The 27,879-nt window shown below is 35.9% G+C and overlaps 3 protein-coding genes across 3 annotated transcripts; 2 read left to right on the forward strand and 1 right to left on the reverse strand.

Annotated features, from left to right (window-relative positions):
- Positions 1–1,788: 1,788 nt before the first annotated feature.
- On the forward strand, positions 1,789–3,119 carry LOC146164642 (uncharacterized). The gene has a single exon (XM_083380778.1). It carries the CDS (start codon positions 1,789–1,791, stop codon positions 3,004–3,006), a length of 1,218 nt encoding a protein of 405 aa, XP_083236904.1. The 3' UTR covers positions 3,007–3,119.
- Positions 3,120–5,080: 1,961 nt separating this feature from the next.
- On the reverse strand, positions 5,081–18,378 carry LOC146164643 (transmembrane protein 232-like). The gene is made up of 15 exons (XM_083382222.1): positions 18,255–18,378; positions 17,750–17,942; positions 17,356–17,461; positions 16,755–16,912; positions 16,164–16,373; positions 15,205–15,362; positions 14,851–14,947; positions 14,031–14,272; positions 12,459–12,561; positions 11,820–12,074; positions 10,517–10,648; positions 9,751–9,842; positions 8,513–8,728; positions 7,677–7,800; positions 5,081–5,328 (listed from the first exon to the last, which is right to left on the reverse strand). The coding sequence occupies exons 1-15, from the start codon at positions 18,305–18,307 to the stop codon at positions 5,176–5,178; spliced, it is 2,292 nt and encodes a 763-aa protein (XP_083238348.1). The 5' UTR covers positions 18,308–18,378; the 3' UTR covers positions 5,081–5,175.
- A 273-nt stretch (positions 18,379–18,651) lies between these two features.
- On the forward strand, positions 18,652–26,999 carry LOC146164644 (uncharacterized). The gene is made up of 5 exons (XM_083382666.1): positions 18,652–18,791; positions 18,989–19,082; positions 24,996–25,126; positions 25,850–25,957; positions 26,266–26,999. The coding sequence occupies exons 1-5, from the start codon at positions 18,762–18,764 to the stop codon at positions 26,839–26,841; spliced, it is 939 nt and encodes a 312-aa protein (XP_083238792.1). The 5' UTR covers positions 18,652–18,761; the 3' UTR covers positions 26,842–26,999.
- The last annotated feature ends 880 nt before the right edge of the window (positions 27,000–27,879 follow it).

Below are 27,879 nucleotides of genomic sequence, written 5' to 3' on the forward strand. Positions count from 1 at the left end.
TATAATTAACGTTTACTACAAACTATAGCGTGTTGTGACTAGCATAAAACATGCGTAAAGTGAAATGAAATACTCAGTTGAAAAGTATGAAGCATTTTGTTTTGCCGGCTTGTTAAAATTAAATTAAGCATGAAGTTAATTTGCTGGAAAAATTTTTATTCGAAAAATGATACCACATTCGCCTGATCATTGTTTAGGCCGCGCTCATATTGAATTTAAATAGAGTTAATGGGTGGCTTGGGGAAAATCAGGCGCCAAATTAAGGAAAGGCGCTCGAACAAATTAGGGGCGACGATGGTGAAAAGCTTAGCGTCGCAGGATATTACTTATTACACACTATACCAGTGTAGATACTGAGGCACGTTTATTATACTTGTGTATTGTGCTGTGCGTTATAAGGCGACAGTAAGGTTAACTTATGTTTTGGGTAATATGTTTTGCGAGTATAAAATTAAAGACTGTCTTCTGCAGCGTAATTCAATTCGAGTGTTTAGCGGTTTAAAATTGTTCTCGTATATTAAATGACAAGAGTTTCTCTTGGCGAGGTCTGCAACAGTATATTTCAGTATATAAATTTATCGTATTTGAAAAATGTTTCCCTTCAGCGCTAGTATTGATAGCAATTTCCTATAAAGCGGTAAATTCCCTTTTTCTTTTTTTTTTATAAAATCAATATTTTAGTTGAGTTGAGTTGCAAAACTGTTCTGTGCAATACAATGTAACGAGGAAGTCGCAAAAATAAAATTGCTTAGATCGGTTATGTTTTACATAAATCGGTGTAAACTTATTTGACACTTTTGACCGGTATGACGCAACACAGTTGTAATTCATTTGTTGTGAACTTTGGACATTTGATAAACATTTAGGTCATGCCAAAAATTTCGTTCGCCATATCTGGAAAGTACGTTATTTTGAGGGAATTTTACAAACGCAACTGAACAACCGAATAAGCTGATATAATATCAATAGGCCCATAGATCTGTTACTCGTTGCCAACAATCTACCATCGAGTATTGGTACAGGTGGATTTAACGATTTTTATTGATGTTTTAACTTCCAGTTCACTTATTTCTTAAGCAGGTTATAAAAAACTCGAAATATATTCATATCGTATTTAAGCGTATGACGCCGAGGGCATTCTAAATAGCAGAAAAAACGTGACGCTACTATAATTGCACTTTCTCATAATCACTTCTGTCGGCGAGGAAACGACTGAACAATTCAAGTCACGTATCGCAGGAAGGTAGAGGGTTTGGCCGCAGTTGTTTTGGGTTTAAAATATAGTTGTAGTAGAATTAGTGCTAAAATTATCAGATTGTGTTCTTCCGTTTTGTTTGATCGCATTTTTAACCTGTGGTAGAACAGAGCTACATTGAGAAGGAAAAGGTGACAATGACTATAGAGTTGAAAAGTCATCTCTAAATGTTTGCACCAGACTTGTTTTAAACATTGTAAAGTATGCTTAGGGGTGCTGTACAATTTACTTTTAAATCCCTTTTGAAGTCAAGCAATCATAAATTTAAAGTGGACACCCGCAGGTTGGGTACCATTTCAAAGATATTTTGTTTAGTAATTCCTAAACATTTCATTTTCGCCAGTGTGCGAGACGAGCTCTAACATATTTGAACTGTATAAATTTGACTATGAATAGCACCGATTGCCGATGAATCCCTAATCACAATGTTCCTATAATTATTTAAAGCGTGAAGTTTGTAGAATTCTGTTGTACGAGCCAGCTATTACAGCGCACTGTTTACATTGGCAGCATCTAGGTATAGTTTGTCTGCAATGAACTTTTTGTGTTTTACCATCGCCGTGCTGACATGCACAGCGGCTCTATGCGAGGCCGTGGCTAGTAACTGCTCGTATCCCTTAACCGGAAACTCAACTTCCGATCAGCAGTCAGTGACGTGCAACGATCAAAAAACAAAGTGCGTTGAGTTGTCCGCGGTCGAAGGCCAGAGCAACGTTACGAGTGAAAACAAATCGGCAATAGCGTCACTGGAAACCACGTGGTACCTGACGAACGGCGCCCAAGGCAATAACAGCATCGCGCTCAGTGTGATATGGACCACCGAATTGCCAAACTTTGTGTACGGATATAAGCTCGAAATAGCTAGAAGAACCAGCAAAGAATCGCGCGGTTCTTTTACGATCTACATCTGCCCGACAAAGTTGCTAAACCACACCGACAACGTAACCTTATTTTACAATGATTTCGGCAAAGCTCAAAATCAGTCAGTCAATCCCGGCGACGATTTTCAAATTTTCCTCGAGGCTTTTCTTTTGCCCGGAATCGCACCCAGAGCACATACAAGGGATGTCCAAACGAAGATTCCAACCTGCTTCGATAGAGGGGTTGAATCGAAATTTAGCACGCATGAGATGTGTCAATACTCGATTATGTTAAAGTCGCGAGACTGCTGCAATCGTACCTTTACTATTAGCTATCGGGTGCCAATAGGATACGCCACCCCCTTGACCCTTGTTGTTTACAAACATATGAAGACCTTGTATCGTAATCGGTCGAGCGATATCGTTGCAGACGTCCTGGTGCAATTGCCATCAAGCGAGCCAGAACTTTCTGGAACCTATGACATAAGGATTAGGGCAAATTCGTTCAGCCAGAAAAGACATCAGTCGACGATTGCCGTATCCCAATGCAAGGAAGTTCTTTCTGTCGGTAACTACCATTGCAAAAAGCGGTCGTTTTCTGTGAATCATCCGTGCTCCAGCACAAGGGCTGCCGACTACAAGTTATACGATGAGAAGAAACAGCAAGTTAAGACCGACTTGAAGTCGCTCGATGGCCATTCCATGCAAAAACTGGTGACCTTACCAAAAGGAACCAGCTTGAAACTAACCTACACACTTGTTGTGAACGATTCTTTTGCGTACAACGCCACTGTAAAGTTCCCAGCAAAATGCGGCAGCGTTCGAGCAATTGGAAGTGTGACTCTGCTGATTGCACTTGTTGCCATACAAATATTAGGTTTAGTCCTTTAACGCAGGCTAATTATGTGGCATTTACGTTCATTTGGGATGCACGACGTTATCACGTCTGAGACGATAACTGTTTTCAAGTTAAACTACTCATTCGATACCTGGAGATACTGGTGCGGATTTTATAGCAATCGCAAATCAGTGGTTTCTAACTAAAAAGCTGTGGTGAAAGAAAGCCGGAACGCTACTAAATGGTAAAATAATTTTGTGAGGTTGAATGTATTTAATTAGATATTTCAGTTGCATATTTGGGCAAGAAATCGAAGGATAACCTCAGGTTATTCTAAGTAACTTATTTAGGACGTTCCGTTGTGACGTAACTTTGTGACGTCATCTTCTAAAATATTCATGCGTTCCGGCAAGAAAGTTGTTTCACTTTTACCTTTCACCCCTGCTTAAAAGGAAAATGTTCTAAAAAAAATAGATTAAGTATACCAAACGTAACCAAACCTTCTAACACTAAATCAAGTTTTTGCTTAGTAATCTTAAAAACATTACTTTTTTTACTTGACATGTTTTAGTTTAGAATCACGGGCGACACAATCATGTTAAATTAATAAACGTTATGCAAGATATACTTCTTGCAACTGCTTATCTTTTGGCCAGAATAAAGCCACAGCCTCCTCATCGCGTATGACTTTGCATTTTCACAGTCTCGTGTTATGCGTTATGCGGGCTTTGTTTACTTCTTTTTCGCCTTGTTTCCACTGTTATTCTCGTTTGGCTGTTTGACTGCATATATTATTTTCATTAGGTTGCAAGTTAATTTTCCTTGTAAAGATTGCCTGAATTGTTTATTAACACTTCGGTACGTGTAATAACAATCTTCGTCAAAAGAACAATTTATAATTGATAGCTAATATAATTATTGTTAAAAAACAACATTATGATACAAGAGATCAGATCAACAATAACGCTTTATGGTGCGAAGGAAATGCTATACTGTTATATTTCGAAATTGGGATGTTTTTTCAACTAGGAAATTTAATTTGCTATTTTGTTTGGTACTTTTTCGCATTTCGACCACTGTTAAGCCTGTCATTTTTGCTCTAAATATTTTTTTGTCATCTGTTTACTTAACACAAAGTGTGCAACCAGATCAGGCACATGTTTGAGGACTCGGTATGTTGTAAATCTGTTCGAAATATATCGTTTTATTTTTCTAATGAAGTATGGCGCTCTGTTCCCAGTTATTTTGGGGGCAAGCATTATGTATAATAGATTTCTGACCACCTTTTTATGTAAATACTATATAAAAACATACTAGACCTACTGCCAATTTTATAGCTAAGTATCTGTGTATTTTAGTGATATCTTCCCCGCCTAAGCAATGCTCCAAACCAGGGTTCTTTAAACATTAATTAAAATATTTGTTCATACTTTAAAAATCAAAAGATTTTTTTAAATTACCTCGAAAAGTATTTGATCATTGGTTCGAACAAAAACAGCATGTTTCTTAAGTATGTTTGTCTGTAACGTCAAGTTATAATGTTTTTCTGAAAAATTTAAAGCCGAACCCGGTCAACAGTAACCAAACATTTTCGATGTTCCTGTTGAAAAAAGTTTAAGAGCCCCTTTTATAAATTGTTTACTATGGATCACTTTATAAGCACCAGCGCAAATGTACAATTATATTGGACATTTGACGTCATCCAATTAGCGCTTAGTGATTGCTGACAAAATATCGATACAGGTTACTCAACCTGACGGGGTGACAAATTTTGTAAATATGACCTGTGTAAATCTTACTTCTATTGCTTTCTTCGCTAACCAAAGCAAGCTTTAAAAAGCTATGATATCAAATGTAAATACCATTTTCGACGCTTTTGTCTGTTACGCGTAACGCGCTGTCTCAGCGCCTAAACCCTTTCCTGTGGCGTTTTTTTAATGTGTCTTCGAATGACAATAAATATTCCAGAACATCATATGGGCTTTATGTTTCTTTAAACTAAGCTATACGTAAAAAGGAAATAGCACTATAGCGCAATAAATTTTATCGAAAAGTTTATATAAACATATCAGAAAAAAGAAATCGAAAATGGGATTTGCAGTTTACTTTAATTTTTGAAAACGGCAGCGCAACTTGCACACAAGTACAACGAACAACAGTGAAGGATTTGTACAGTAGTACATACAGGTAAGGTTGTTAGGTGATAGATATAGGTAAGGTGATCAGGTGGATGGCGGAATGACTTGGTAGGGAGCCAGTTTGATGGTGGGTCGGCCTCTCAACTTCTCCTGCCTCTTTCTGATCATCTCCTCTTCGCGCATCTCGTCCTCCTTCCTTTTGTCTTCAAGCTGTTTTAACATTTGATCTTCCTCCTCCTAGAAGAGCGCGTATTTATTTTTTAAGCCGCCGTCCTATTTAAATTTTTATATAAAAATACCGTAAGCAAATGTCGGACCACGCCAGTGTACCGCAGTGTTATCCAAGTTTTTTTTACTTGCGTTTTTTTAACGTTACGTTTTATTGATCAGTTTAAAATTACCTCGGAAAATGTACTTAAAGTTAGACATTTTGACCGTCCGAAGTACTCCAGGTGTAACATTGTGAATTTACCTACTATTAAATATTTTGTAAAACCTGTATGCTATATGTTTAATAGCCGAAACTCCTATTTCGAAATGTTTTTTATAGCAAACTCGACTACAATTAGCGGGTTTAAACTTTACAACAGGGGTCGGCAACCTACGGTCCGCGGGCCGGATCGATGTATTTTTTTAGCATTTTTTTATTTTCGGCAATGTAATAAAAACTTGAAATTTAAAATGCCAGAATACCCTAAAAAAATAGCGCTCGCTTCGCTCGCGACGTGGGCCTTGATTTAAAAACTAACAAACACTGAGCTAGATTAACTTTAAATGTTATCGCCTTCCCTCAAATTAGTTCTATTACACTTTTATAAGTAGTTTGGATAACGACATGTGAACTCGAATTTTAAACAAAACCTTCGCTTTTTTTCGCGCTTTGCGCCAACACTTCACTGCCTCCGTAAACGTAATTAAACATATTTTAAGTGCCAAAACGATCCGTGGCCCGGCTGATTCACATTTGTTGCAACATGAAAATAACACAATTCTTAGTTATCATTCTGTGCGGCCCGGGGAGACCTTTCTGAGTTTAGTTTTGGCCCGCGACTACAAAAAGGTTGCCGAACCCTGCTTTACAATTACAATAATGGTTTTAATCTATATACAAAGCGAAAAGGCTGTACGCTAAAGAATGTACGCTCTATCCCAGCCGTTAGTAATCTGAGGTCCATTGACCCCTTGGGGGTCCTTGAACTGATTTTAGTGGTCCATCAAGGCCAAATTGCAATAATAATGTGTATTTAAGAGGTAATCAATTTTTCAAAAAAAAATAGTTTAATTGAATATAAAACGTTTTAGCACTTTATGTATATTTAGACTACATTTTATTTAAAAAATCAGGTTATTTCTGATGTCTATTTGATTGTGACGTCAATTTATGACAACTTTTTAAAAAAAACCTTGACTACCGTGGTCCACGCGGAGCCAAAAAGGGGTACGCGGTAAAAAAAGTTTAAGAAACCCTGTTCTATACCCACCATTGTTCAAATTATTATTGTTTCTGACGTCATTATTAACGTCTCGGTTCGCAAGTAAAAATGAATCTCGGCTGCGGTTTTGAAAAAAAAGGCAAAACAATACAAAGTGTGAGGTTTAATTTTCCTAATGCTATTCAAAAGCCCCAATTGTCCCCGGTCCACTGCCGTTAGGGAGTACAACTTTTAGAGTTTGTACGGCTTAAGATATTTTAGGAAATCCGTAAAACCGCAAAATTAAAAGATAATGGACTGTAATACCGCCAAGGTTATTTTCTTTCATTTTGTAAAAGGCTGCTTACTGCTTAGTCTTTGTTCATGGGTCTATTATATCGAATAACATATATCTTTGGTATAGGTGTGCCGAATTTTTTTTTGGTATAGGTGTGCCGAATATACGCAATAAGGTATGTAATCTCGAAACTCTCTTCTAAATTGTTACGTTGTTGGGTTTCAGAGATTCAACCTGCGCAAAATTGGAAATCTGACGTATTACGGGGGTTCTCTTGTAAATAGCCTCAAAGCTGTATAAGAAAACATATGTGTGAGTGTGAGAATCACATATTTTAGGATACAACATTGTGCAAAAGCATCTCATTTCAAACAACAAATTATCTGAGTTTTCAATAATATTTAGAAAAGAAGATGTGGCTTTTTAATAATTTACAATTTAATGCAAACCTCGCACTTCTCGCGCCAAATACGTGCTAAATGCAAATCTAAATGTTGCAAAACACGGTTTTCAGCTGAGAACGAGTAAAACTTTTACGTGTTGATGCCACAATTTTACAAAGGTAAAATTTGGCCCATGTTAAGTTGAACATATAAAAAAAAAGATATAAGTTTTATGATGGATCTTTTCATTTATTCTCGTGTGCCAAGCGAAGTCTACAATCAAGTTTCTCAGCGACCAAGTGTATTCGGTACACATAATAATTGGTCGTTTGTTTGTTTCGTATATGTCGACAATCTCGGAATTCAGCATCCTGATCGCAGCAGTGTTTTTTTTTTAATTTTACCATTTGATGTTCCAAATCAATACATCTATATATTTGTATATATAACTACATGCAACACCACAACTTTACCGCAGCACCCAAAAGTTACCTTCTGGTTGCGTATCATTTCTTTTCTCCACTGATCCGCCACCACCCTTGTGAGGTCCATGCTCGTTCTCGTCTTGAAGTCGGGCGCCGATAAACCGACCGTGGTGTGAATCGTAATATCTTCCCTAAAAATGTGTATAACTTTGTGAATCCGCGCGGCCATTAGTAGCATAATGCTTTATAGTTGTTCATCGCCTATAGCGAGCATGTCTGTTAACAAATATAACTAACCATTAAAAGATTTCTAGTAAAGTAAGATCGTATATGTTGTATTTTATTTCATATTTCAATCCTTTTATTGTTGATTAGGCATATATTTTATAAACCGCGCCCGTAATGTTTCAATTCAGGACTTAAAAAAACAGACGTGTCGTCCTGTTTTACGCAGCATTTAAAGCAGTGGCCTTAACGTGGTATTTCCTCTAATGGTGCAATGCGGTGGATTTATCGCAATTTACCCGACAATTAATCACGTGAGAGACCTGTTCGGCGACAAATTCCCCGTACAGGTAAAACCGTGAGCCTGTAAAGCAGTATGCAAACCAGTTTCGCATATACAATATGAGCGTTTATGCTTTCGAGGTTTCACATTCAAAATAGTATCAAACCTGCGGCTTTCGATTGCTTGTTACCCTAACTAAAGCCGGAATGACTGAATGTGTGCAATGTGTAATGCGCGATATTGCTGTTGCCGGTCACAAACTATGTTAATATTTTAAAAAAGTGATAAAAGCCAAATAAACGGTCACAGATTATACAGCCACAATCAGCACAAATGAAATGCTTTTATCGTTGAGTTTGAACCGTTTTGGGGCGAAAGACAGCTACTTAAGTTACCTTATGGTAGGTCTGGTCATGTTGCTTTTTCTTGGCGACGTCTTGCCTGTTGGGCTTGGGGTCGTACGGGGTTCGGCCCTGCTGGGCGCGGGATGAAAGCGGGCATTTCTCCTCGGGGAAGTCCCGGAAGGGTCGGGGGAGCTCTTGGCCTTGGGTGTCTGGGGCAGCGGCACGAGGTACACGTCGCTGAGGGCCTTGGCGATTCTCGTCCAGACGCTTCAGTGGATACATTTTAGAAAACAAATATGTTTAAGGCATAACGGTTGGTGGTTTTGGTTGGACGTATAGTAGGAATATCAAAGCCCATATGGAAGTAGAGTTGGCGATAAAACAAACCATTTGAATATCACTTCGCAATATTGACTTCAATGTAGGCCAGGCTCAATACCGCGATTAATTTTTAACATCTGATCCACTTGGTTCGGCCTTATCAAGTAATTTCAACGACCTACATTTTAATCGCTGTACACTAACTATACCCCGGTTGAGATAGTGAATTTCTCCTTAGTTTCCTTCTTTTTATGCACTCATATCAGTGCCATTTCCAGCACGTCAAAAATGAATAAAAAGTTATTCAAAACGTGTTTACATTTGTGTGTTTACGTCTTCAGCATACACACAAGATTACTATTAAATTGGACGACTTCATATATTCGCAAATTTCACGGAGTTGAGCAAAATTGCCGAATCGGAATTGATAAGACTCTCTTAATTAATTGCCATCGCTTCCTCGCCAATAGTGTGATGCAAACTTTAACAAGAAATACTTCTAGTTATATCGTAAACGAAAAAGTATTGGGAAGTGGTGAACCGTTTATTTCAACTCTGTTTTTACGTAGATTGTGTTTAGCAAATTAATTTAGTGACTGACCAATTTCAGATTTAAAGAGAATCGCTGACGTCCACTTCTTTCAGCAATCGGGAAATTGTTTAGTGCAAAACGCGCCAATCGTAGCAAATGCGCCCTTTTGTCACACACAATATAATAAATCACGATTTTACCTTGATTGGTTCAAACGTGATAATTTAATTCTAGTACACCGGATTCCCTCGGAACGGCAATGTTTTTTCCTAAGTCAACTTAGTGACAGTCCAATTTAAGCTATAACATAGAATATAGCTGATGTCGAAGGGCGTTTTTAGATTCGTTCAAGACAATCGATTTTCAGGCAAACAGGAAAATGGTTCATTGAAACAGCAACATTTTCTATTGTAACTCCTTAGGCCTTCTCGTTCACCTGACACGTTTTTCCGCCTTCTCCCCTGACGGAACTTCGACTTGCGCGACTCGCAGCGCCTCCAGAACGCGGTCCTCGCTGGTCGGCGTCTCCTGGAAATAACGAAAATGCGGATTAAAACCGGCCCACTTGTAGTCACAACCGTGGTCATCGCACGTTTTTTGTCCGGGCGGATATTGGTGTTCGCGCTATTGAAGATCACACAGCTGTTCTGGGTTCGGTGTTTTGCACCTTCTTCTTTGTTTCACTTTGAACTATTGATATGCTTAAGTACGAGTATACAGCCGGGGTTATCTGTATGCGCAATTACAGCGGTTCGTAGTTCGAATGTCGTCGTGGGCGTATTTAATATGTTCTTGTTATGGTAATTTTCTAGCGCTGAAGGCTTTGTTTGTATACTAAAATTTTCGACTGCCATGTGATTTAGGTTAGTTCGACAGATATGATGTTTCATTTTCAAGAAAGCGGAACTATTTACAGCACAAGGTCTGTACTACGTACTTTTCCATCAAATTAATATAATAAAAAGTTTTGTTCGGGTAGAAAATGATTTATTGTGCGAAAACCTTCATTTTGCATGGGTGGCTTTAATATGTTTAATTTTCTTCATCTTTATCTCGATTTATGTTGTCTTTTTCAACCCTTATAAGCCAATATATACAATTGCACTGATTAAACAAACCGAAGCACAAGTTGGAGGTAATATCATATATACATATATGTAGATATAAAAATAACTTGATGTAGTTATGCGCAAAGAATCTACCTGCAAGGCCATGACGAGCGACCAGGCGGCAGACCTCATTCCGTCCCTTTCAGCGTTGCCGTGCAGAGTGTGAATCAACTTGGCCAGGCCTGACAACGCTCCGTATCGTACAACCCAGGTCCATTCGTAGTTCTGTCAAATTGGGGGCTTGGCATCACAATTCAAGGGTACAGAAATTGGCCAGTAAACAAGACCATGTCAATACTTGACTGTTTATGAAGTGATCTTATGAAGTAATATGATCAAGACCTTAAAAGTACATGAGAGGAATTGGTGAAAAAGATAGCTTGATACCTTTCAAAGTGGTCAGTTGAACTTACATATTTAACTTTTATTATGATATCAGGCATCAAGACATTACTGCAGACTCGAAAGACAAAAAAGCATTGTTCCTATAGAGAGTCTTAATTTTTTACATTTTATGTTAAAGTAAAAGCCGCTCTAATGTCACTGTGATCTCTTGAATAATAAATACTGAAACATAAGAACATATAGTATTGGGAATGTATTGAAACATTTGTAAGGCAATGCTGAAAAATAGTTATTCTTGTATTTATTTGTTTGTCGAACGTTTCGGCTAACTACTATTCAGAAAGACACACGACCAACAAAACGCAAAGCAAAATGACACAAAAACAAAAACGGGAGATAAAATGCGCGAAACAACGTTCAAAAATAAAAAGCGATAAGAGCGACAACTGCGGGTGTCATTTCCTTAAGAGGCTCTTTGAATAGTTAGCCGAAACGTTGGACAAACAAATAAATTCCAAAATAACTTATTTTCAGTATGAGTGGGCAAACTGCGGCTTGCCGGCATGTTTTTTGTGGCTCTTCGAATCGTAAAATTTCAAAAAAATGTAATGACTACCAGGAGTACCGTTTATGAACGTTTCTCTTTTTTTATATTTAGGCCAGCATTTCGTTGATGACGTATCACTCGTGACACTATACATAATATTCGAAAAGTTAGTAAACAGCAAGTCCACGCAAGTTTATTGCTAAAACAGTACGCTTTAGCTCAGTTTAGTCTGATTAAATACACTGCAAAACGAAAACGATGACAACTAATGATAGCAAAAAACGAAAATGTGAAAATACAAACGGAGGTTTTAATCTAGTGTGGGTCAGAGTATGACGTCATATTGCGCGTATTTGGGATCCTATTTTAGACCCGGTCCGCCACAACATTTTAAGTTTCTCATGTGGCTCGCGGTTAAAAATAATTGCTCACCCCTGGTATATACTAAGCCTTATAGCATATTTATTTGTAAGGCAATTCAAGTTAAAAAAAAATTGGCCTCACCCTCATGTGCAAGTCTAAATTCAGACCGGGTTGGGGTCCTCTGTACTCGAGCAGGTCGACCAGGCCGCAGCTCTCCACGCACGGATTGGCGGCACCGGCCCGGAACGTCGTGACGTCAGCGTCCTGCCACTTTCCCAACAGCGCCATCTTCTGGATGTTGGACGACGAACCGTTCAGACACGTGTCGGCCAGGATCTGGGTGTACTGGTAAACGGTCTCCCAGCACCAAGATCCGATTCCAGACTGCACCTCGTTCTGGGAAAATGAAAATTATATGAATTAAAATCAAAGAGAAAGCTGTTGGTTATCGTTATCAAATTGTATCTCAACGGTTAGTAGTTATATAGCAAAGCCCTTGTTGTTTAAACTTTTTTTTACTTTTGCTCTTTTAATAACAGTATTTTATTTTGTGTTATATCCCTGCTGCAACTAACATCCGAAGTTTCGTATATCTTTCAAAACCGCGGATACCAGTAGAGTATAGCGCTCTGAAAATGACCATATAGTTATTGTTGGGTGATAAAAAAAATACAAAGAATACACTCGAGCTTGCAGTTTATTGTATGGTTTTAACGGCGTATTTCACTCAGTTGCAGTATTTTCGTAACATCTAATCGCAATTGCACTAGACCTATTTACCTGTCGGACTTTGTCCAAATTGCCTGTCTCCAGTTTAGACCGTGGTTGTGACTCGGCAGTGGAAGCGGTTGGTTGCCTCGTAGCTTGTGATGACGATTGAGCCCTGATAAAATTGAATTTAGAACCATACCAAGACTTATAAGCTGTTCGAAATGAAAAATATTTTTATCATTTTTATTTTTGATTATAATACAGTATCACGTTTTTGATTGTGTCCAGTCAAGTTTTTGTCTGGCCATTGACTGACTTTTATGAAGACAAGGAGTTTTATAAAATTCAATATAGGTTAGGCTACTCGGCTACGCAAAAATACCTTTTAAAATATGGATTTGTAGTTTTCAAAGGCCTGGATAAAATTAGTATAAATATTAGGGTTGTTCAAAAAAACACTTTTTTGTCAAATTTCAGTGGAATTGTTAGGTTGCGTGTAAAAAACCCACAAACCAAATCTGAGCACGTTTGGTTTAATATTGACCGTGCTACGTCAATTTGAAAATTCAGATTTGGGCTAAAATTTTTGAAAAAATAAATTGTCCTCCCTCTAAAAAAATTTTCTTTCTTCTTCTTTTGCATTGCTTTGCAATTGAATAACCATAAATAAACCTGTTTTGCAGTAAAAAAGTGGGTAGTCATTGTATAAATGTTTCATTTTAACAACATTTGTTAGGCTGTTTTGTATGAAAAATGGCTTAAAATGTTAAAATAAAATAGATGCAGCACACATGACATCAAATTAATAAAATAGTGCATTTAGTCTTCACACAATTATATCAATTAATTATTCAAAGGTCAAAAAAATGTGCCAAAAAGCTATTTTTCGTACAAAACAGACTAACAAATGTTTTGAAATGTGACATTTGTACCATGACTACTCACTTTTTTTACTGCAAAACAGATTTGTTTATGGCTATTCAATTGCAAAGCAATGTACAACAAGAAGAAAAAAAAATTTTTTTTAGGGGGAGGACAATTTATTTTCCCAAATGTGAATTTTCAAATTGACGTAGCACGGTCAATACTGAACCAAACGTGCTCAGATTTGGTTTGTGGGGTTTTTAGCCGCAAACTAACAATTCCAGGGGGTCCCCACTGAAAATTGACAAAAAAGTGTTTTTTTGAACAACCCTAATAAATATTGACGACTGTCCGATCTTACACAACCATTTACAATGCACGATGTGTTGACAAATAACTGTTCGCCAACGATATGTAAAACATGTATTTATAAAAAAATTTAGCTGAACGAATTTTAATAAAATTTTAGCTGAACGACAATTTAAAACAGCTGATTATAATATTTTTTTATTTTTGTAAACGAATTATGTGCATTTTTAGTCGATTTTAACTCGAAATAATTTTGACAAATTTTGACTTACCGTGCAAACAAATTGTGACTTTTTCAGAAGTCAAAATCTAATCGCCCTAATTATCAATTATCTACTAAACATCGTTCATCCGAATCTCGCAAGCCTGGATGTCATGCGATTAGTTTTCTTTCAAAAAACTACAAGAGTTCACACTTGAGAATCTCTCGAGGCACACATTTACGAACTGCTGGAATAAGGCACTTACTTTTCCAGGGCGACCTTGCCGGGCTCTTCGCTGTCGGTTTGACTCTTCATGACCGAGTTGATGTCCGAGACGAGTCCGTCAATCTCGGCCTGAAAACGATCGTCCGTGCGCTCTCGGGTATTCCCCTCCTGCTGATCAGTGGTTCCGGTGGGGGCGGATCGAGCGGTCTGGCCTGTTTTCAGGTTTCCCGACGGAAAATGGTCGATCTCGGTTTGAACGAGGCCTTCCGAAGTGACTGCGACCTAAAGCAAGAAGTCGCAAGTTTGAGTTTATCGTGTACGCTTTTCATATGCAACCAAACAGTGTAGTAAAACCGAGGCTTCTGTTTTCAAATGACTTGACCTAACGCTTTGGACGAATGACCTGACTTGGGAGAATGACTTTGCTTTGACTCCAGTGGTTTAACTAAAAAATGAAAAAATGACTCGGGCTGCTAAAAACGGTTCTTTCATTCCATATATTGGGTATTTAAATATTTTTCCACATATCAGGTTAACTTTTGTGCTTGGTGTTAGTGTAGTACGCATTTTATCATTAAGACCCAATAATTATTTCCCAGAATGAATGATAAACAGTAACTAACTGATAACTGACAATACAGAGTTTTTATGAAACTACTTAGAAAAATAACATCGAGTAAAACAACTGTACGAAATATAGTTATTTTTTAAATTTCAAACAGTTACTCTCAAAAAACAATAGAACAATACCAAACAGAATAATCGAGAATGTCATGTTAGTTCAATTTATTTGTTTTCGAAAAGTAAAAAAAAGTCATGAAAGTATGTTTTGGTAATGTTTGTAAACCAAAATAAGTTACCTGCACGCCCCTCGCCAGGTCTTGCAGCGATTTGCAAACGGTCAGATTCACTTTGGCAGCTTCGCCCAGAAGCGAAACGGAAATAAACCCGTTGATCCTAATAAATAAACAAAAATGAAGGATTCGTTGAACATAGATGCATTGCAGTAATTTAATCGTATGGTAAACAGCTTAAGGTTATGTTAAATATAAAACTTTATTCTTAGAGTACTGTAGTCCTCATATCGCAATCGTATTTGTATTTCCAAAGCAATCCAGATTGCCGCTTAATGCTTGAACCTATTTACTGCCAGCAAAACTGAAAAGTTTTCCCCATTTTTATTTTCCAACGAGCAAATAGCACGAAGTACGAACCAGTCGGGGTCTCGGAGTTCATGGGAAGCGAGAAGCATGGCCAGGATTGCCTTCTTTATGCCGATCTTGGTAGTCGAGGCACATCGCCAAACGCAGAGACTCCGGTAAACGCAGGCAGCCAAGCCGGGAACCGATTCGGCAACGCGCTCTGCGTCCTTCTACAGGCAAGTGTATACTTTGTCACAGTGTTGTAAACAAGTGAGTTTAAAATGACTTAAGTCCCAGTCAAGCCAATTGTGAAATGACTTAAGTCCAAGTCAAATCTTTTTAAAAAATAGCAAGTCATTATTACATTGAGTCATCTCCAAGTCAAACCACTAATATTATAATAAAATGATTAACCATTAAAATGGTAAACTCGTCCGATTATAAGCAATAATTCAGCTAAAAAATAACAATAAATGACATGTAGCAATATAATCGTTTAATGTGCAAAACTAAGATAAATAGCTTAATTTTATAATAAAATGGTAAATACAAAACCTCAATTTTAACCCAAGTCAGTTGACTTAAGTCAAAATCAAGTCATTTCTCTAAAATACTTAAGTCAAGTCCAGTCATTTGAAAATAGTGACTTAAGTGCACAAGTTAGTCACTGACTTGAGTCATTACAACACTGCTGTGTCAACATCGAATATAAAGGTATTGTTTTTCACAATTGTTGGTATCACAAAAAAATCGTCAGCCACCTTTCTTGTTGTACCTCAGCAACAGCCCGACGATGACAGGCTGCATATTGCAGTTCTATTGTGTTTAACAAAGTTTAATGCGGGGTGGCGCCCTAAATATGTTTCAACATGACCGGTTCCCTTGTGTGAAAACACCACTCTAGTTTGAAAGTCTTTATTTTGGCTGTAAACTACCACATTTTAAATATTATTGTACAAAGCTACCTATAAAGATGACTTCACAACGGTACGAAATAGACTTAAAACTGCGCCCACATATCGTACACTTACTTTAGCGTTGGCGTACGGTCCCACCACAATCTCTCCTACCCTGCTGACAAAGCGTAGGGCAAGCCAGATGCCCGGATAGGACTTGTAGAGGCCCTGCTGGTCCTTGACGCCATCCAGGTAAACGTGCAGGCGGCTCTTGAAGTCGGCCATGCCGCGCAGGTGACCGGACAAGTGATGGTAGAGCAGGCGGGCGAACACAAGTTGTGCCATCTGCGGTTAAAGCCAGGTATTAAGTTAGGAGTTCACAATAATTAAGCCGTACATCTTATTTAGCTTAACTTGTTGGTTTATTTTGACTAAAGCACCATTTGTTTTTTTGATTGATGGTTGATGAATTGGGCGCCTTATTTAATGTATTGTAATATGTCATTAATGATAAGAAAAGCAGTGGTCGGTAATTGTTTTTGTGCGCTACATAAAACTACATTTTGGCATAAAACCGACAATACAACAACTTACAAAATAAATAAGAAACAGAAATAGCGTTCTAAAAAACAAATTTTGCTTTTCTTCGTATTTACATTTAATTTTGAATAAGTTTATACAAATATGCATATGTAGAAATTTCATTTTGTATACTAAAACACTTACCTTTAACAGTTTTACTTCTGAAGAGCGTAAATGTGGTTGCTTTAATGCATCGGTTCTAAGCCAGTAGAGTGAGCTTTCAGCCAGAAAAAATAAAGTGGGGATATTTTCCTCTTGCAGTGGAGCGTGGTCAAGAGACAAACAGAGGATGTTGAAACAATCTGAATGCAATCAGTACAAAGTAACAACATTTAATGCAATAAACAAATGTTTGCTGTTTTACTGGTAACAAACAAAAACAAACTGTAGCTAGTTTGGAAAAATAATTTGCACCCTTAATCCTATCTAGGATATCAAACAGTAAAAAACATCTTCATATATAAATTCATCACTCATTATACCTATATTTACTTAGTTTAGGATAACAAAAATTTAAAACTGTTTTTTTTATAATTAATTACAAAATTGTGTTTTCACTTGTATGTCACGTGTAATAAACTGCTACAACTATTTGTTATGGTTGAATGGTGCTGTGTAAAAGTGTATGCAACACATGTATTCCAATTTCCAATTAGTAAATTTGTTAGAAGAAGCACTTTTTCAGTTGTCATATAAATATATATATATATACAGTAAAAACTTATTTACAAAACAAAAAAGTCACCTTCCTGTAGTTTACCCTTGCACTGAGCCAGCACAGCAAGTTCTGACCAAGCAAGTGGCAAATCAACATGGTGCCCATCACCATTTGTTGCAAGTCCACATCGCCTCTACATTTCAATATGTAAAACTGAACTTACAACTACAGTTTAATTACTTAGCAAAGCTCAATTGGTGTTAATCTACAATAACAATTGCATTGTTGTTAATGAAAACAAACATAAACTACATTTGGCATTAAACAAATCATAACAAAAAATGGGGTATTTTTTGTGTATTGTGTTAAAAAAACGTATCGAACTTATGGTTTTTAATCAAGTGTTACAATATAAAGGCAGAATATTTGGGATATTAACCATATTGAAAATTTCCTAAAATAAAAAAAATTGTTTGTGTACCTTTGATCGTTGCAACATCATGTTGGCTTTTTCTTGGAGTATTTCCTTTTCTTTTAAAACAGCCCGGTTGAACTTCTGAACAAACTGTTCGGAAACCTCAAGAGGGTTGCTGTGGGATGGTGGACGAAGAATCCCTGAATTACCTTCATCGTACGATTGTTGCAGAAGTCTTTGTTGCAAATCTTGCCTTTGGCTACAACATAGTACAATTATTAGGTCATAACTATACCCTAAGATTAATACAAAATTATTTATACGACTAAAAATATTATTTTGAGTCATAACAATCAACAAGCAAAAGATCTTTCTTTAGGAACAGTAAATGTCACCTTATGATATCCTATTGCACAGTTAGTAAATGTCAAGGTTATAAAATAAGTGTATACTTTTTAAATTATATTATACTATGATTAGTTATCTCAACGGCATAAATTAAAAAAAATAAAAACACGTTACTTTGACAACAATTGCTCAACTGAATGTAAATCTTAAAAAACAAAATTACCTTTGTGAAATTATTCCAAACTTATGTATAACGGGTACTTTAACAATAGGCATCCTTTTCTAACAAAGTTCTTATCGCCCCGCTAGCCAACTTGAGAAGAAAACATCAATTCCAAACTTTTCGTTTCTCATCCAGAGTAGCAGCTAGCGTTGGTGCCGACTATGGTAACAAACGTCAATCGTGCGTATCGTAGTATTTTAATGTTCAATTTATATATATAGGGGTAAAAACAGAAACCTACAAATCATATATTTATACATATGCATTAAATATCCATTTTTTGTATTAATTAAAATCGACCAAACCTATATCAATAGCCTTGTTTCGTGGAATATTTGGACAGTTAATTTGCCAATTCTATTTAAATAGGGGCTTTTATTTGCAAGTAAACATAACTGCAGGCTTTATGGTATTGGATGCCAAACTACTGCAGACGTTTTTGCTTAGAGCTGGACTAATTTCAGACGGATCGGGTAGTTCTGGATGATTTGAAGATTGTGGTAAAGCATGGACCAAGACATCGATAAAATTACCACGGTTTGTACGAACATATTTTCCAAAACGATGTAAAAATAATTGGCGCTAATCTAGATAGAATTCTACCACAGTGTTGAAACATTGCTTAACCTAGCCGAACTCAACGCTAACCCGTACCCTAACCTAAATTATGTTCATTGTTGTAGGATTCCAGATCAGCTCCAAATAATTTATATGTCGCTTATGCTTTCTTTCAGGCAGTGCGCTCTAAACAACACCTTCTTCAAGCTATTGCAGAATATGAAGCATCAACTGCATCCAAGTTTGTAAAAGTCCACACAGCACATTATGGTATAAGCTTGTTACAGTAGATCAATTTATGATAAATGCAAATCAGTTGGTGAACATTAAGAGTGATGTTCTGACTAGGGTTCCTCTCCAGGAATGTTTCAACGGAAATTCCCGGGATTTCCTGCGAATTAACGATCCCAAATCCCGGGAAATTTTTTTTATAATCCCGGGTATTCGGCAACATAGCAAAACTTTAAAAAAGATTGTAAGATTTGTCGTTTTTGAGTAATATGAAGAAAAAAGTAGTACCAACCATGTGAAAGTCGCTGCTTGAGTTGCTTTATTCGCGCTTAACAGCGGAAAAACTTAATTAAATTTATTCTACCAATAAAAATGCATGCGCTTTTTTTTAAATAAAAACAAATAAGGGTCCTGACTTTAATACGACAAGGTCTTGTACGATTGCAGAAGCAATATTACAGAACATAAATGGGCGCTTCTTCAGTTATGAACGTATAAATTAATAAAAAAAAAAAAAAAAAAAAAAAACGGTCCTCAAATACCGCATACCACAAGGCATATTATGTGGGTTAGGGTGCGGGTTAGCTTTTTGGTGAGGGTTGGTCAAGCGTTATTATTATTAATAAACATATTAATACTTGACCGACCCTCGCCCAAACACTAACCCAAACAATATGAGTTGTGGTATGCGGTATTTTTTTGATTTGTTTTTTGCATAACTTTCCATGTACATAAGTGAAAGAACGCCCATAAATCAGCTTAATTAAATGTTTGGAGCTAAAATAAAAAAATTTTAAACGTCATAGTGACGTAATTTTATGTATAATTTTTTTGTCGGGATCCCGGGATTCCGGGGAAGTTTCATTTTTCAATCCCGTTTCCCGGAATTGAAAAAATCCGGGAAAAAGAGGAACCCTAGGTCTGACCTAGTTATTGCTAAGGTTTTATTAACTGTATGTAAGTAAACATTACCTGCAACACAACAAAGGCACAAATAACTTAGAGAAATAAAAAAAAACCTTTCATAAATAAGGAAGGGGAAAGCCAGGACTTGTGAACCACTTTTTGAACTTTATTCATAACTAGAATTCCATGGGATTCTAGAACTGTTGGTCTAGAATAACGAATCCAAAATATAGAATTCTATATCCTATTAATATATTCAGGGTTGGGCTTCAGCACTCGCCAATGCGAGTGCAAATCGCTCCAGGCGAGTGCTGATAGACACCCACTTGCCTGACTGGCGAGTGGCTTCGGCGGGAATTTTAATTAGTTGGTGTAGGACAACTTGTGTTAAGCACCACTACTAAGCGAAATATTACTTAGCGCCAGTTATTTCCCTAAACACTAACACGCAAATATATTCAACACTACACAAATAATAAAGTCAATTGAAAACATGTTCGAAACTCGTAATAAAGATTCTTTGTCCCGTTAAAAAACAATCACTTACCGGAAAACAATCAAAGACGTCATTGCTGCAGTGGCAAAAAGTTATAAGGTTTATCGTTTAACTTAAACATTGTTAATTTTTAAAGGTTTAGCCCAGTCGTTGACGCCTTTGAAAAAGTTTATTGGACTTACGATGTACCCAGGATAATAATTCTACTTTTTTTGTATTTATTTAATTGTTTGTATTACGAAATTCAGAGCAATTGCTGCAGTTTTTGCTAACAATAAGTTTAAATGCAAATGTCTTACAATAATATTTGTAAGCAGTGTTTTTTTATGTTTTGAGGGACCGAAACCTCCACTGAACACTATGATATTGGAAAATATCCCCTACTTGTGTACAAACTATAGTGTTAGGCAAAATATGGCGTTTTGTTTGTGGCGTGAAACAACCTGCGTTAAAACTTCCTTCAAGCACAGAAAAAACAGAATACGAAAAAGAGAGCGCGATTTTTAGAAAAATGGAAAACAGGCAGGCCGTGGCTACTAAATTGTCAGTATTCTTTTTTTCACTAAAGATTGTAAAAAATATTTCGCTAAAACATTGTTTTAAGCGTTAACTGCTTTATGGGTTATTGATTTGTTCATCCGTGCATGACAAGAAACAATCAGACTTTTATAAAAACTAATGTTTATGTATAAAAACCACAAGACAGAATAACGATAACCCAAGAAATGACTGTGCTAGGACGGAAATTTGCTGACGGCCTGCCAACAAATTTGGCGAGTGTTATTTTGTCCGGGCGAGTGATGATTGATTGCCGCTCGCCCAGCTGGCGAGTGTAAATTTTTGCTTAAGGAACAACCCTGATATTATTTAAGCTCGATTTTGTTTGGGGAGGCATTAATCTTAACATACCTTACAGCCTACAGGGACAACCGTCACAGCAATTAATTGCAAAACAATAATTTGCTAACATGTGTATATTGCAATAAAAAAGTAATCTCAAATGTTTAACATTCTTAACAACTGTCATTTAATGCAATTGTGTAAACTGTGATACATGTCCAGGTTGTTGCCAAAACTTAATTTTTTCCAATATAGTGAGTACAACTGTACTATGCAACACTACCCGAAGAGCTCTTTTCAGCTATTCAGCAATTCGGTCTTTTTTTCAAAATAAAAAAAATTAAATTGTTGTGTGTCAGTTCTACTTTTTTTGACTAACGTGATCTATTATGCAGTCAAATAATGTACTGCAAAGAATACAACGTTACTATTACCATAACCAATAGTTGATAATTACAATCTGCATAATCTCGCTGAATATTGGCCTAAAGTTGACCTTAAGTAACCCTGTAGCACATTTTGTCCCTAGGCCAGCACATTTTGCAAGGTATTGTTACTTTTGCAACTTAACGCAGTTAAGGAAATTGCTACTCTGCATCTGGCATTACACGTTAGTGGCTTGCCTAATAACGCTTAATTGACACTTAATAATAAGGGTATCACAAACGTGAAGCAACTGGTCGCCGGTCAAATGCTGACACCACTCTACCAGCCTACATACAAACCAAGCATGATAAATGTGTCGCCGCTGCGACAGACCTTTATCTAACTTGCCACTTGCATATGTACAATTAGGGCAACCATCGGCGGTAAAACATTATATTGTATTAGTTCTAATACCCGAAATAAGTGGAAGAATTGGATACAAATCCCATTTGGATTTAAATCCAAGGATCCAATATTCTGATTTAAACATCCCCAATTGTAACTTATGCATTTCTAACCCGTTATGGCAAATAATTAGACCAATGATGCTAAGAGCTTTATGTTTAATGTGGTAAACTTTTAAAAGGTTTGCATTTAAACCCTTTAATTGAGAACCTGAAAAGTCAGGGTCTTCAAAATGGCTGTAGGGACCCCCATAGTCGGGTCTGTTGAACTAGATAAAGGGACCCCTGAGTCACTTTATTTAAACAGTAATTTTTCTTAAAAAACGTCAAACAGCACATTTACTTTAAAATTGTATATTTAATACATGAAAATCAATTTTTCAATAGCAATAGAAGTTTTTATTTGGAAGCAGCATTGATATTACTCTTTCAGAAATATGCACAGAATATTCCCAATTGAGGACTAAACAAATCCGTTGGTGTTGTACTTTCCTAAAAATATACTTCAAAATCCCCATCTTTGTCGTTCACAGATTCACATATACAATAATGTACACTTGTAATGTCTTTATATGCAACAACATAACTATTAATTTTTTGAGGGGCTAATGTGTTGAAATATTAAACTTATTTGGGGTGGCTCATCTATCTGTCCTGATCATAGGTCCTGGTTTTCCCCTACACGGCACAAATTTACCACATTTTTCCCCTGTAAATAATTATGAAACTGCACTCTTGTACACCCAACAAAAGAGCATCATTTCATCAAACAATTATTAAGTTTCATATTCAATCTATTCCCCAAACCACGAAAAGGGTTTATGAATATTGGATGAATGTCTCATTTGCAAGCCAGTAGGGGTAGCAGGTTGGAACGCTTAAAAAGATGGTGAAGTAGGAGATATCTCATCTGCACCATGAGCTGAATCTGCTATGATCTCTCCAATACAGCTGTATGGGGAGGCGAATTGATGGAAAATTGGATTGCTTTTCTGGAGACTCATCTAAGGCTTCTACATCTGGCAGTGCAGGGACTTCATGGTCTTCAGGGCATGGAGACTCTGCACAGACACTGCACAGACACTGTCTATTCACGCCCCCGCTTGAAGCTGAATATCTCATCAACTAAGGAATCTCCTTTGTTTCGCATATAGCGTCGCAACAAAACTTTTGCAGAATGGTAATAATCTCCCCAGTTTCGTCCAAAGTTTAGGAAATGCTCATGGGGATTTGGTTTGTTGAGGTGCAAAGAAAAGATCTTACGGAATGAAGAGCTTCAACTAGGACTTCTTTCCATCTGTCTTTTCTTAGACCCCTTTTCTTTAAAATGAGTTTAACAGTATGCCCAATGTTTTTGATTCATTTGTTTCGCATTGGCTGTTACCAGTTGAAAGATATGGAGTAGTCCCACTTGGTACCACTCAGTCAAAAGCTTTTTAAATTTTCCGGAAGCAAAGGCAGTGCTGTGGTCACTGTGGACAAAATGTCAGAACAGGGAATTGCAGAAGAAAAATGGGAAAACTCCTCTATTCCAAAGAGAATGTAATGTCTTCTACCCCTGACAGGTCCTTTGAAATCGATGGTAATTGATTGGCACAGAGCAGAATATTATATTAAAGACACGGTTGACTTGCAGTGAAAACAAGGTTTAACTTCTGCACGAAAACGTTTTTCTTACCTATATTTTAAAATTATTCCATCAATCAGTCTTTGAAAAACAGATATATTCTCCATTAGTTAGTCTAAAAGGCAGTATTTATGCTAATATAGTCGGCGATCAACTTTAAAAGCAGTAAAAGGTATATCTTCTGCATGGAGGGTAATCTGGTGATTAACAATGCACAAATCAAGCATGCTAAAGACTTTACTTTTAGCAAATGCAGTTACTTGGTTATCAATACTGGGCAACGGATGGGCATCTAGAAGAGTAAAGCGATTCACAGTTTGGGAGTGGTCAATGATTTTCGATCTTTGCAACCAAAACTTGTACAAGGACTTCTTGAAGAATGATCTCCTCTTCTAGAAGTTTTAAAACTTTTTACGGATAAATATTGTGGTGACCTAGGGATTGCTATGCTTTTAATAACTGTATTTTAGTAAATATTACCTGTAACACGACAAAGACACAAATAAACATAGATTAATGAATAACCTAAATAGCGTATAAATAAGGTACACAGCACAAATTTACCACAAGTGATAACCCAAGTTTGTTACTAAACTATTAAACTAAATAACCTAACGCAAAAAAATGTTTAAAGTAAGATATACAATTATATATATTCAATTATGCATCTTCTGAAAACAAGTATCTATTTTACTTAAACATAGAAAATATATAAATATTTAACCAATTATGTTTGTTTTACATTTAAGCCAGTCCAATCGGCACTTTAAGCACTTTTTGCCGCAACTTATCTTTTTCCGTAGTTTAGGTGCAGCTTACCAATTTGTTAGTACACAAAAATTGCTTTAAAACTAAGATTGTGTGTAAACCTTCAACAAAATGCATTTCCAGGCCAATTAACCTAATCTTTATCCAATAAGCTATTTACAGCCATGTCAATGCAGTCTAATGCATTTTGACTCCTTCGTTTTTCTGGGACAGCCTGGTAAAACTTTTGAACATCTTACAAAACATTCTATGATTAATGGCGATTATGACCTAATATTAAGATGTAACAAAAAATAATATGTTGATAATATTATTTTGTAAATTTCAATATGGACTGTGTTGAAAGCTACTTGTTTCTGTTTGGCATATTATAAACAGGTCAAATAAATGAATACTTGAAACAATTCAGAATTTAGTTGTAGGCTGACTTTCTATTTACCTATAAATTATTTAGTTTGTAAAGCCCAACCAAGTTATTTTTCCAGATATTAAAAAGTGTAGAGTACACTGGGAAAACCATACAGCTGTACCATATGTTCTAGCTGGGTATTCAAGATGGCACTGTGAGTTTGGAAGGAATCGATATCTAACAAAAAAACGATTATCTCAACCTGAGGTATTACAAAATTAAAAGTTTGATTTTTTTAGTTTTAACTATAGTAATCATTTAAATAGACTTTTTTATATTAAGGGGTAATGTGCCTTTGTTTACTAGAATTGAGTAAAACTATTTTCTAGAAAAATGTGTTGCCATGTTTTAAAGTAAATTATATATTTATGGTTAAAATTGATTTGCTTATTGCAATTTAATTTTTCTAGAATGAACAAATGCCAAAATAACAAACATATTTAAGGACTATTTTTGTTAAGGATTATTATTTATATATGTTGTACCCAATAATTTTAACGGTGAATGTTGTTATTTATTTTTTGAGCAAAACTAACACTAAATTTGTATTTATCTTTTAAATCAAGTGTTTTACTCATATTGTCGTAAATGGAACAGAAACACATTAACTGTGTACTATACAAAAAAAAACATTTTTGGTTTGTTGGAATCCAGTCGTTCACTAAAATTGTATCAAGAAGCTTGCTAGTAAAGTAAAAATTGTAATCCGAAATAGTTCAAAATAATTCCTGTCACCCTTAGGCCATATAATGGCAGTTGGCAACCAGTTTTTGAACCACTGTTTTATATGCTATCACCACTTCCCGGGATTCTCAGAGTACCCAAAAGCGCATGCATAAAAAAAACTATAGTAGTTTAATGGTATATGGCTTATTCAGCTTTCAGCACTTGCCATAAATGGTAAGAATGTAACTAATATCATATTTATAGGTAAAAGATACCTTTAAAAGAAAATACAATAAAGTAAAAGGTTCTAAAAAGATTGACTGTCCTGCTGCAATTGTTGCCAAGCATGTTATTGAATTTCCACAATATCAAGTATGTATTTTTAAACTAGTTTAAATTAAGTATGAAATGAATAATTTTCTTACTAATACTATATATATGTATACAATAATATGCCTGAAGTTTGTTCATGCAATTTTGATAAACGATACATTTTTTTTGTATTAAACATCTGTATGTAACTTTTAACTTGTGTGGAATCTTGATCAGGTCATTTAAAAAAACTGGAATAAGTTACTGCAATTCATATGATGAGTCCTGTAAAGTTTTAAATTTATATACAATTTATGTCTGATTCTGTAGCCAATTTGTTGTAAATTGATGTTTTTAACGTTTTGTAGACCAGTGAAATTCTTTCAAAGCGGAGAAGAACAAGAATAAATAAGCTTGTGCTTAAAACTCTTGACAATTCAAACATTGATTGGCCAAGTCAGGTGACTTACTGGTTAAGTCTGCCTCCAATACAATGTCATGTTGGACATAAAACAATAGCATGTTCAAATCGCGAAACATTGTTGGTTGAAATTATTCACAATACTTCTCCAAACGATATTTCTGATGACCAGCAGCAGCCTTATACGATAGTTGAAGTTAACAACAACAACATTAACAACAAGGAAGAGGATTTTGAAAGTGAAAATTCACTCTCCTCTATTATGCAGATTATTGATGAAATCAAATCGCTATCTCGCGGAATGTCATCACAAGATATGTTGCATAAAACAGAAGAAGAACTTGGCATGATTCTCATAGATTTACAAGCAGAATCGCAACTGAACAGTTCTGAGCCAGCTTATTTCTTTTCAGGACCTCCTTCTAAAAAGAGACATGTTTCTGAAACATATTTTACACATGAAAGTGGAAATTTGTTTGGTCTATCGAATTCCAAAGTTAATTTTAAATTACACGAAACCTAATTTATACAAATCTTGACTAAACCTTTCTTAGGTTAGTCACAATACCCTTTCGGTATTTAAATTTTAATGCGATATTTTTGTGTTTGTCTGTTAGATAATAAAAAGGCCTTGTTTTTTTAAAAATTATTGTATTTTTGCTTTACAATGGAAATGAAGCATCTCGGTAGCTTTTCATAGAGAACTTTCTCGTATCCTAATCAACTTTAAACCTCTAAAATTTTCGGTAAATTAATTATTTTTGAATTTATTTTTAGGCAAATATTACTGCCTAAAATTAATATTGGTCACAATCTATTGAATTGTTTTAAAATATAGTTTATTCTAATTTTTTAAATCCTTAAAGTCAATGAAACTGTATTGAAGTTGGGAATGTATAATACGATCGGAGCCAATACTAAGTTATAGTAGCAGTGCCGATCCGATACCAAACAAATATAGCAAAATAAAAAATTATTCTTCGATTTGCAACTAAAATTAACAACTAGTGCATTAAGCAAATTATTTCTACAAAATTATTAAACTAACTGGAGAATGTGAATGAGTTTTTTGGCCAAATTTTCAAAACTTGAACTTTAAGAATTGGTTTTGGACCGTTTTTTGTAAAATTTTAAGAAGCCGAATCATAATCGAACCGACTATTTGGAAAGAATCTCCAGCTTAACCGAACCTATTTTAAAAAAACGGATCACTCCAGCATAATATCACGGCTTGTAGTTTACATGGTTAACTTACGCCATATGTTCGAAATTTTATAAAAAAATGAATATTTATCAAATAAAATATTGCTTTTCAATTTTAATAATGAACTGCTTGCTTTTTATTACACCAGGAAATTTAGGTTTAGGAGTTACAATTCAATAATTATTATTCTTTGCAATAATTGACCCACATTCCTAGATTCAACACGACTTATATTGTATCAGAAGTTCAGAACCAGTTCTTAATGCACCGGTTTTGTAATACCGATGGTCAAAGCGGAGCTGAACCGGAATTTTTATATTGCTTCCCACCGAAACCCCGGAACTGAACCGTATGCGC

This window comes from Ascidiella aspersa, chromosome 2, assembly GCF_963924565.1.
Source record: "Ascidiella aspersa chromosome 2, kaAscAspe10.2, whole genome shotgun sequence".
Classification (NCBI taxonomy): Eukaryota; Metazoa; Chordata; class Ascidiacea; order Phlebobranchia; family Ascidiidae; genus Ascidiella; species Ascidiella aspersa.

What these genes read in the sequence shown, in the direction of transcription:
- LOC146164642 (XM_083380778.1), top strand. Translation starts at nt 1,789, where the DNA reads ATGAACTTTTTGTGTTTTACCATCGCCGTGCTGACATGCACAGCGGCT.
- LOC146164643 (XM_083382222.1), bottom strand. Translation starts at nt 18,307, where the DNA reads ATGCCTATTGTTAAAGTACCCGTTATACATAAGTTTGGAATAATTTCA. An exon ending in GACCGTACGCCAACGCTAAA is followed by an intron (nt 15,363 to 16,163) that starts GTAAGTGTACGA and finishes ACTTGCCTGTAG; the next exon opens with AAGGACGCAGAGCGCGTTGC. An exon ending in GAACTCCGAGACCCCGACTG is followed by an intron (nt 14,948 to 15,204) that starts GTTCGTACTTCG and finishes TTTATTTATTAG; the next exon opens with GATCAACGGGTTTATTTCCG.
- LOC146164644 (XM_083382666.1), top strand. Translation starts at nt 18,762, where the DNA reads ATGGACCAAGACATCGATAAAATTACCACG. An exon ending in ACATCGATAAAATTACCACG is followed by an intron (nt 18,792 to 18,988) that starts GTTTGTACGAAC and finishes GCTTTCTTTCAG; the next exon opens with GCAGTGCGCTCTAAACAACA. An exon ending in AACGATTATCTCAACCTGAG is followed by an intron (nt 25,127 to 25,849) that starts GTATTACAAAAT and finishes TCATATTTATAG; the next exon opens with GTAAAAGATACCTTTAAAAG.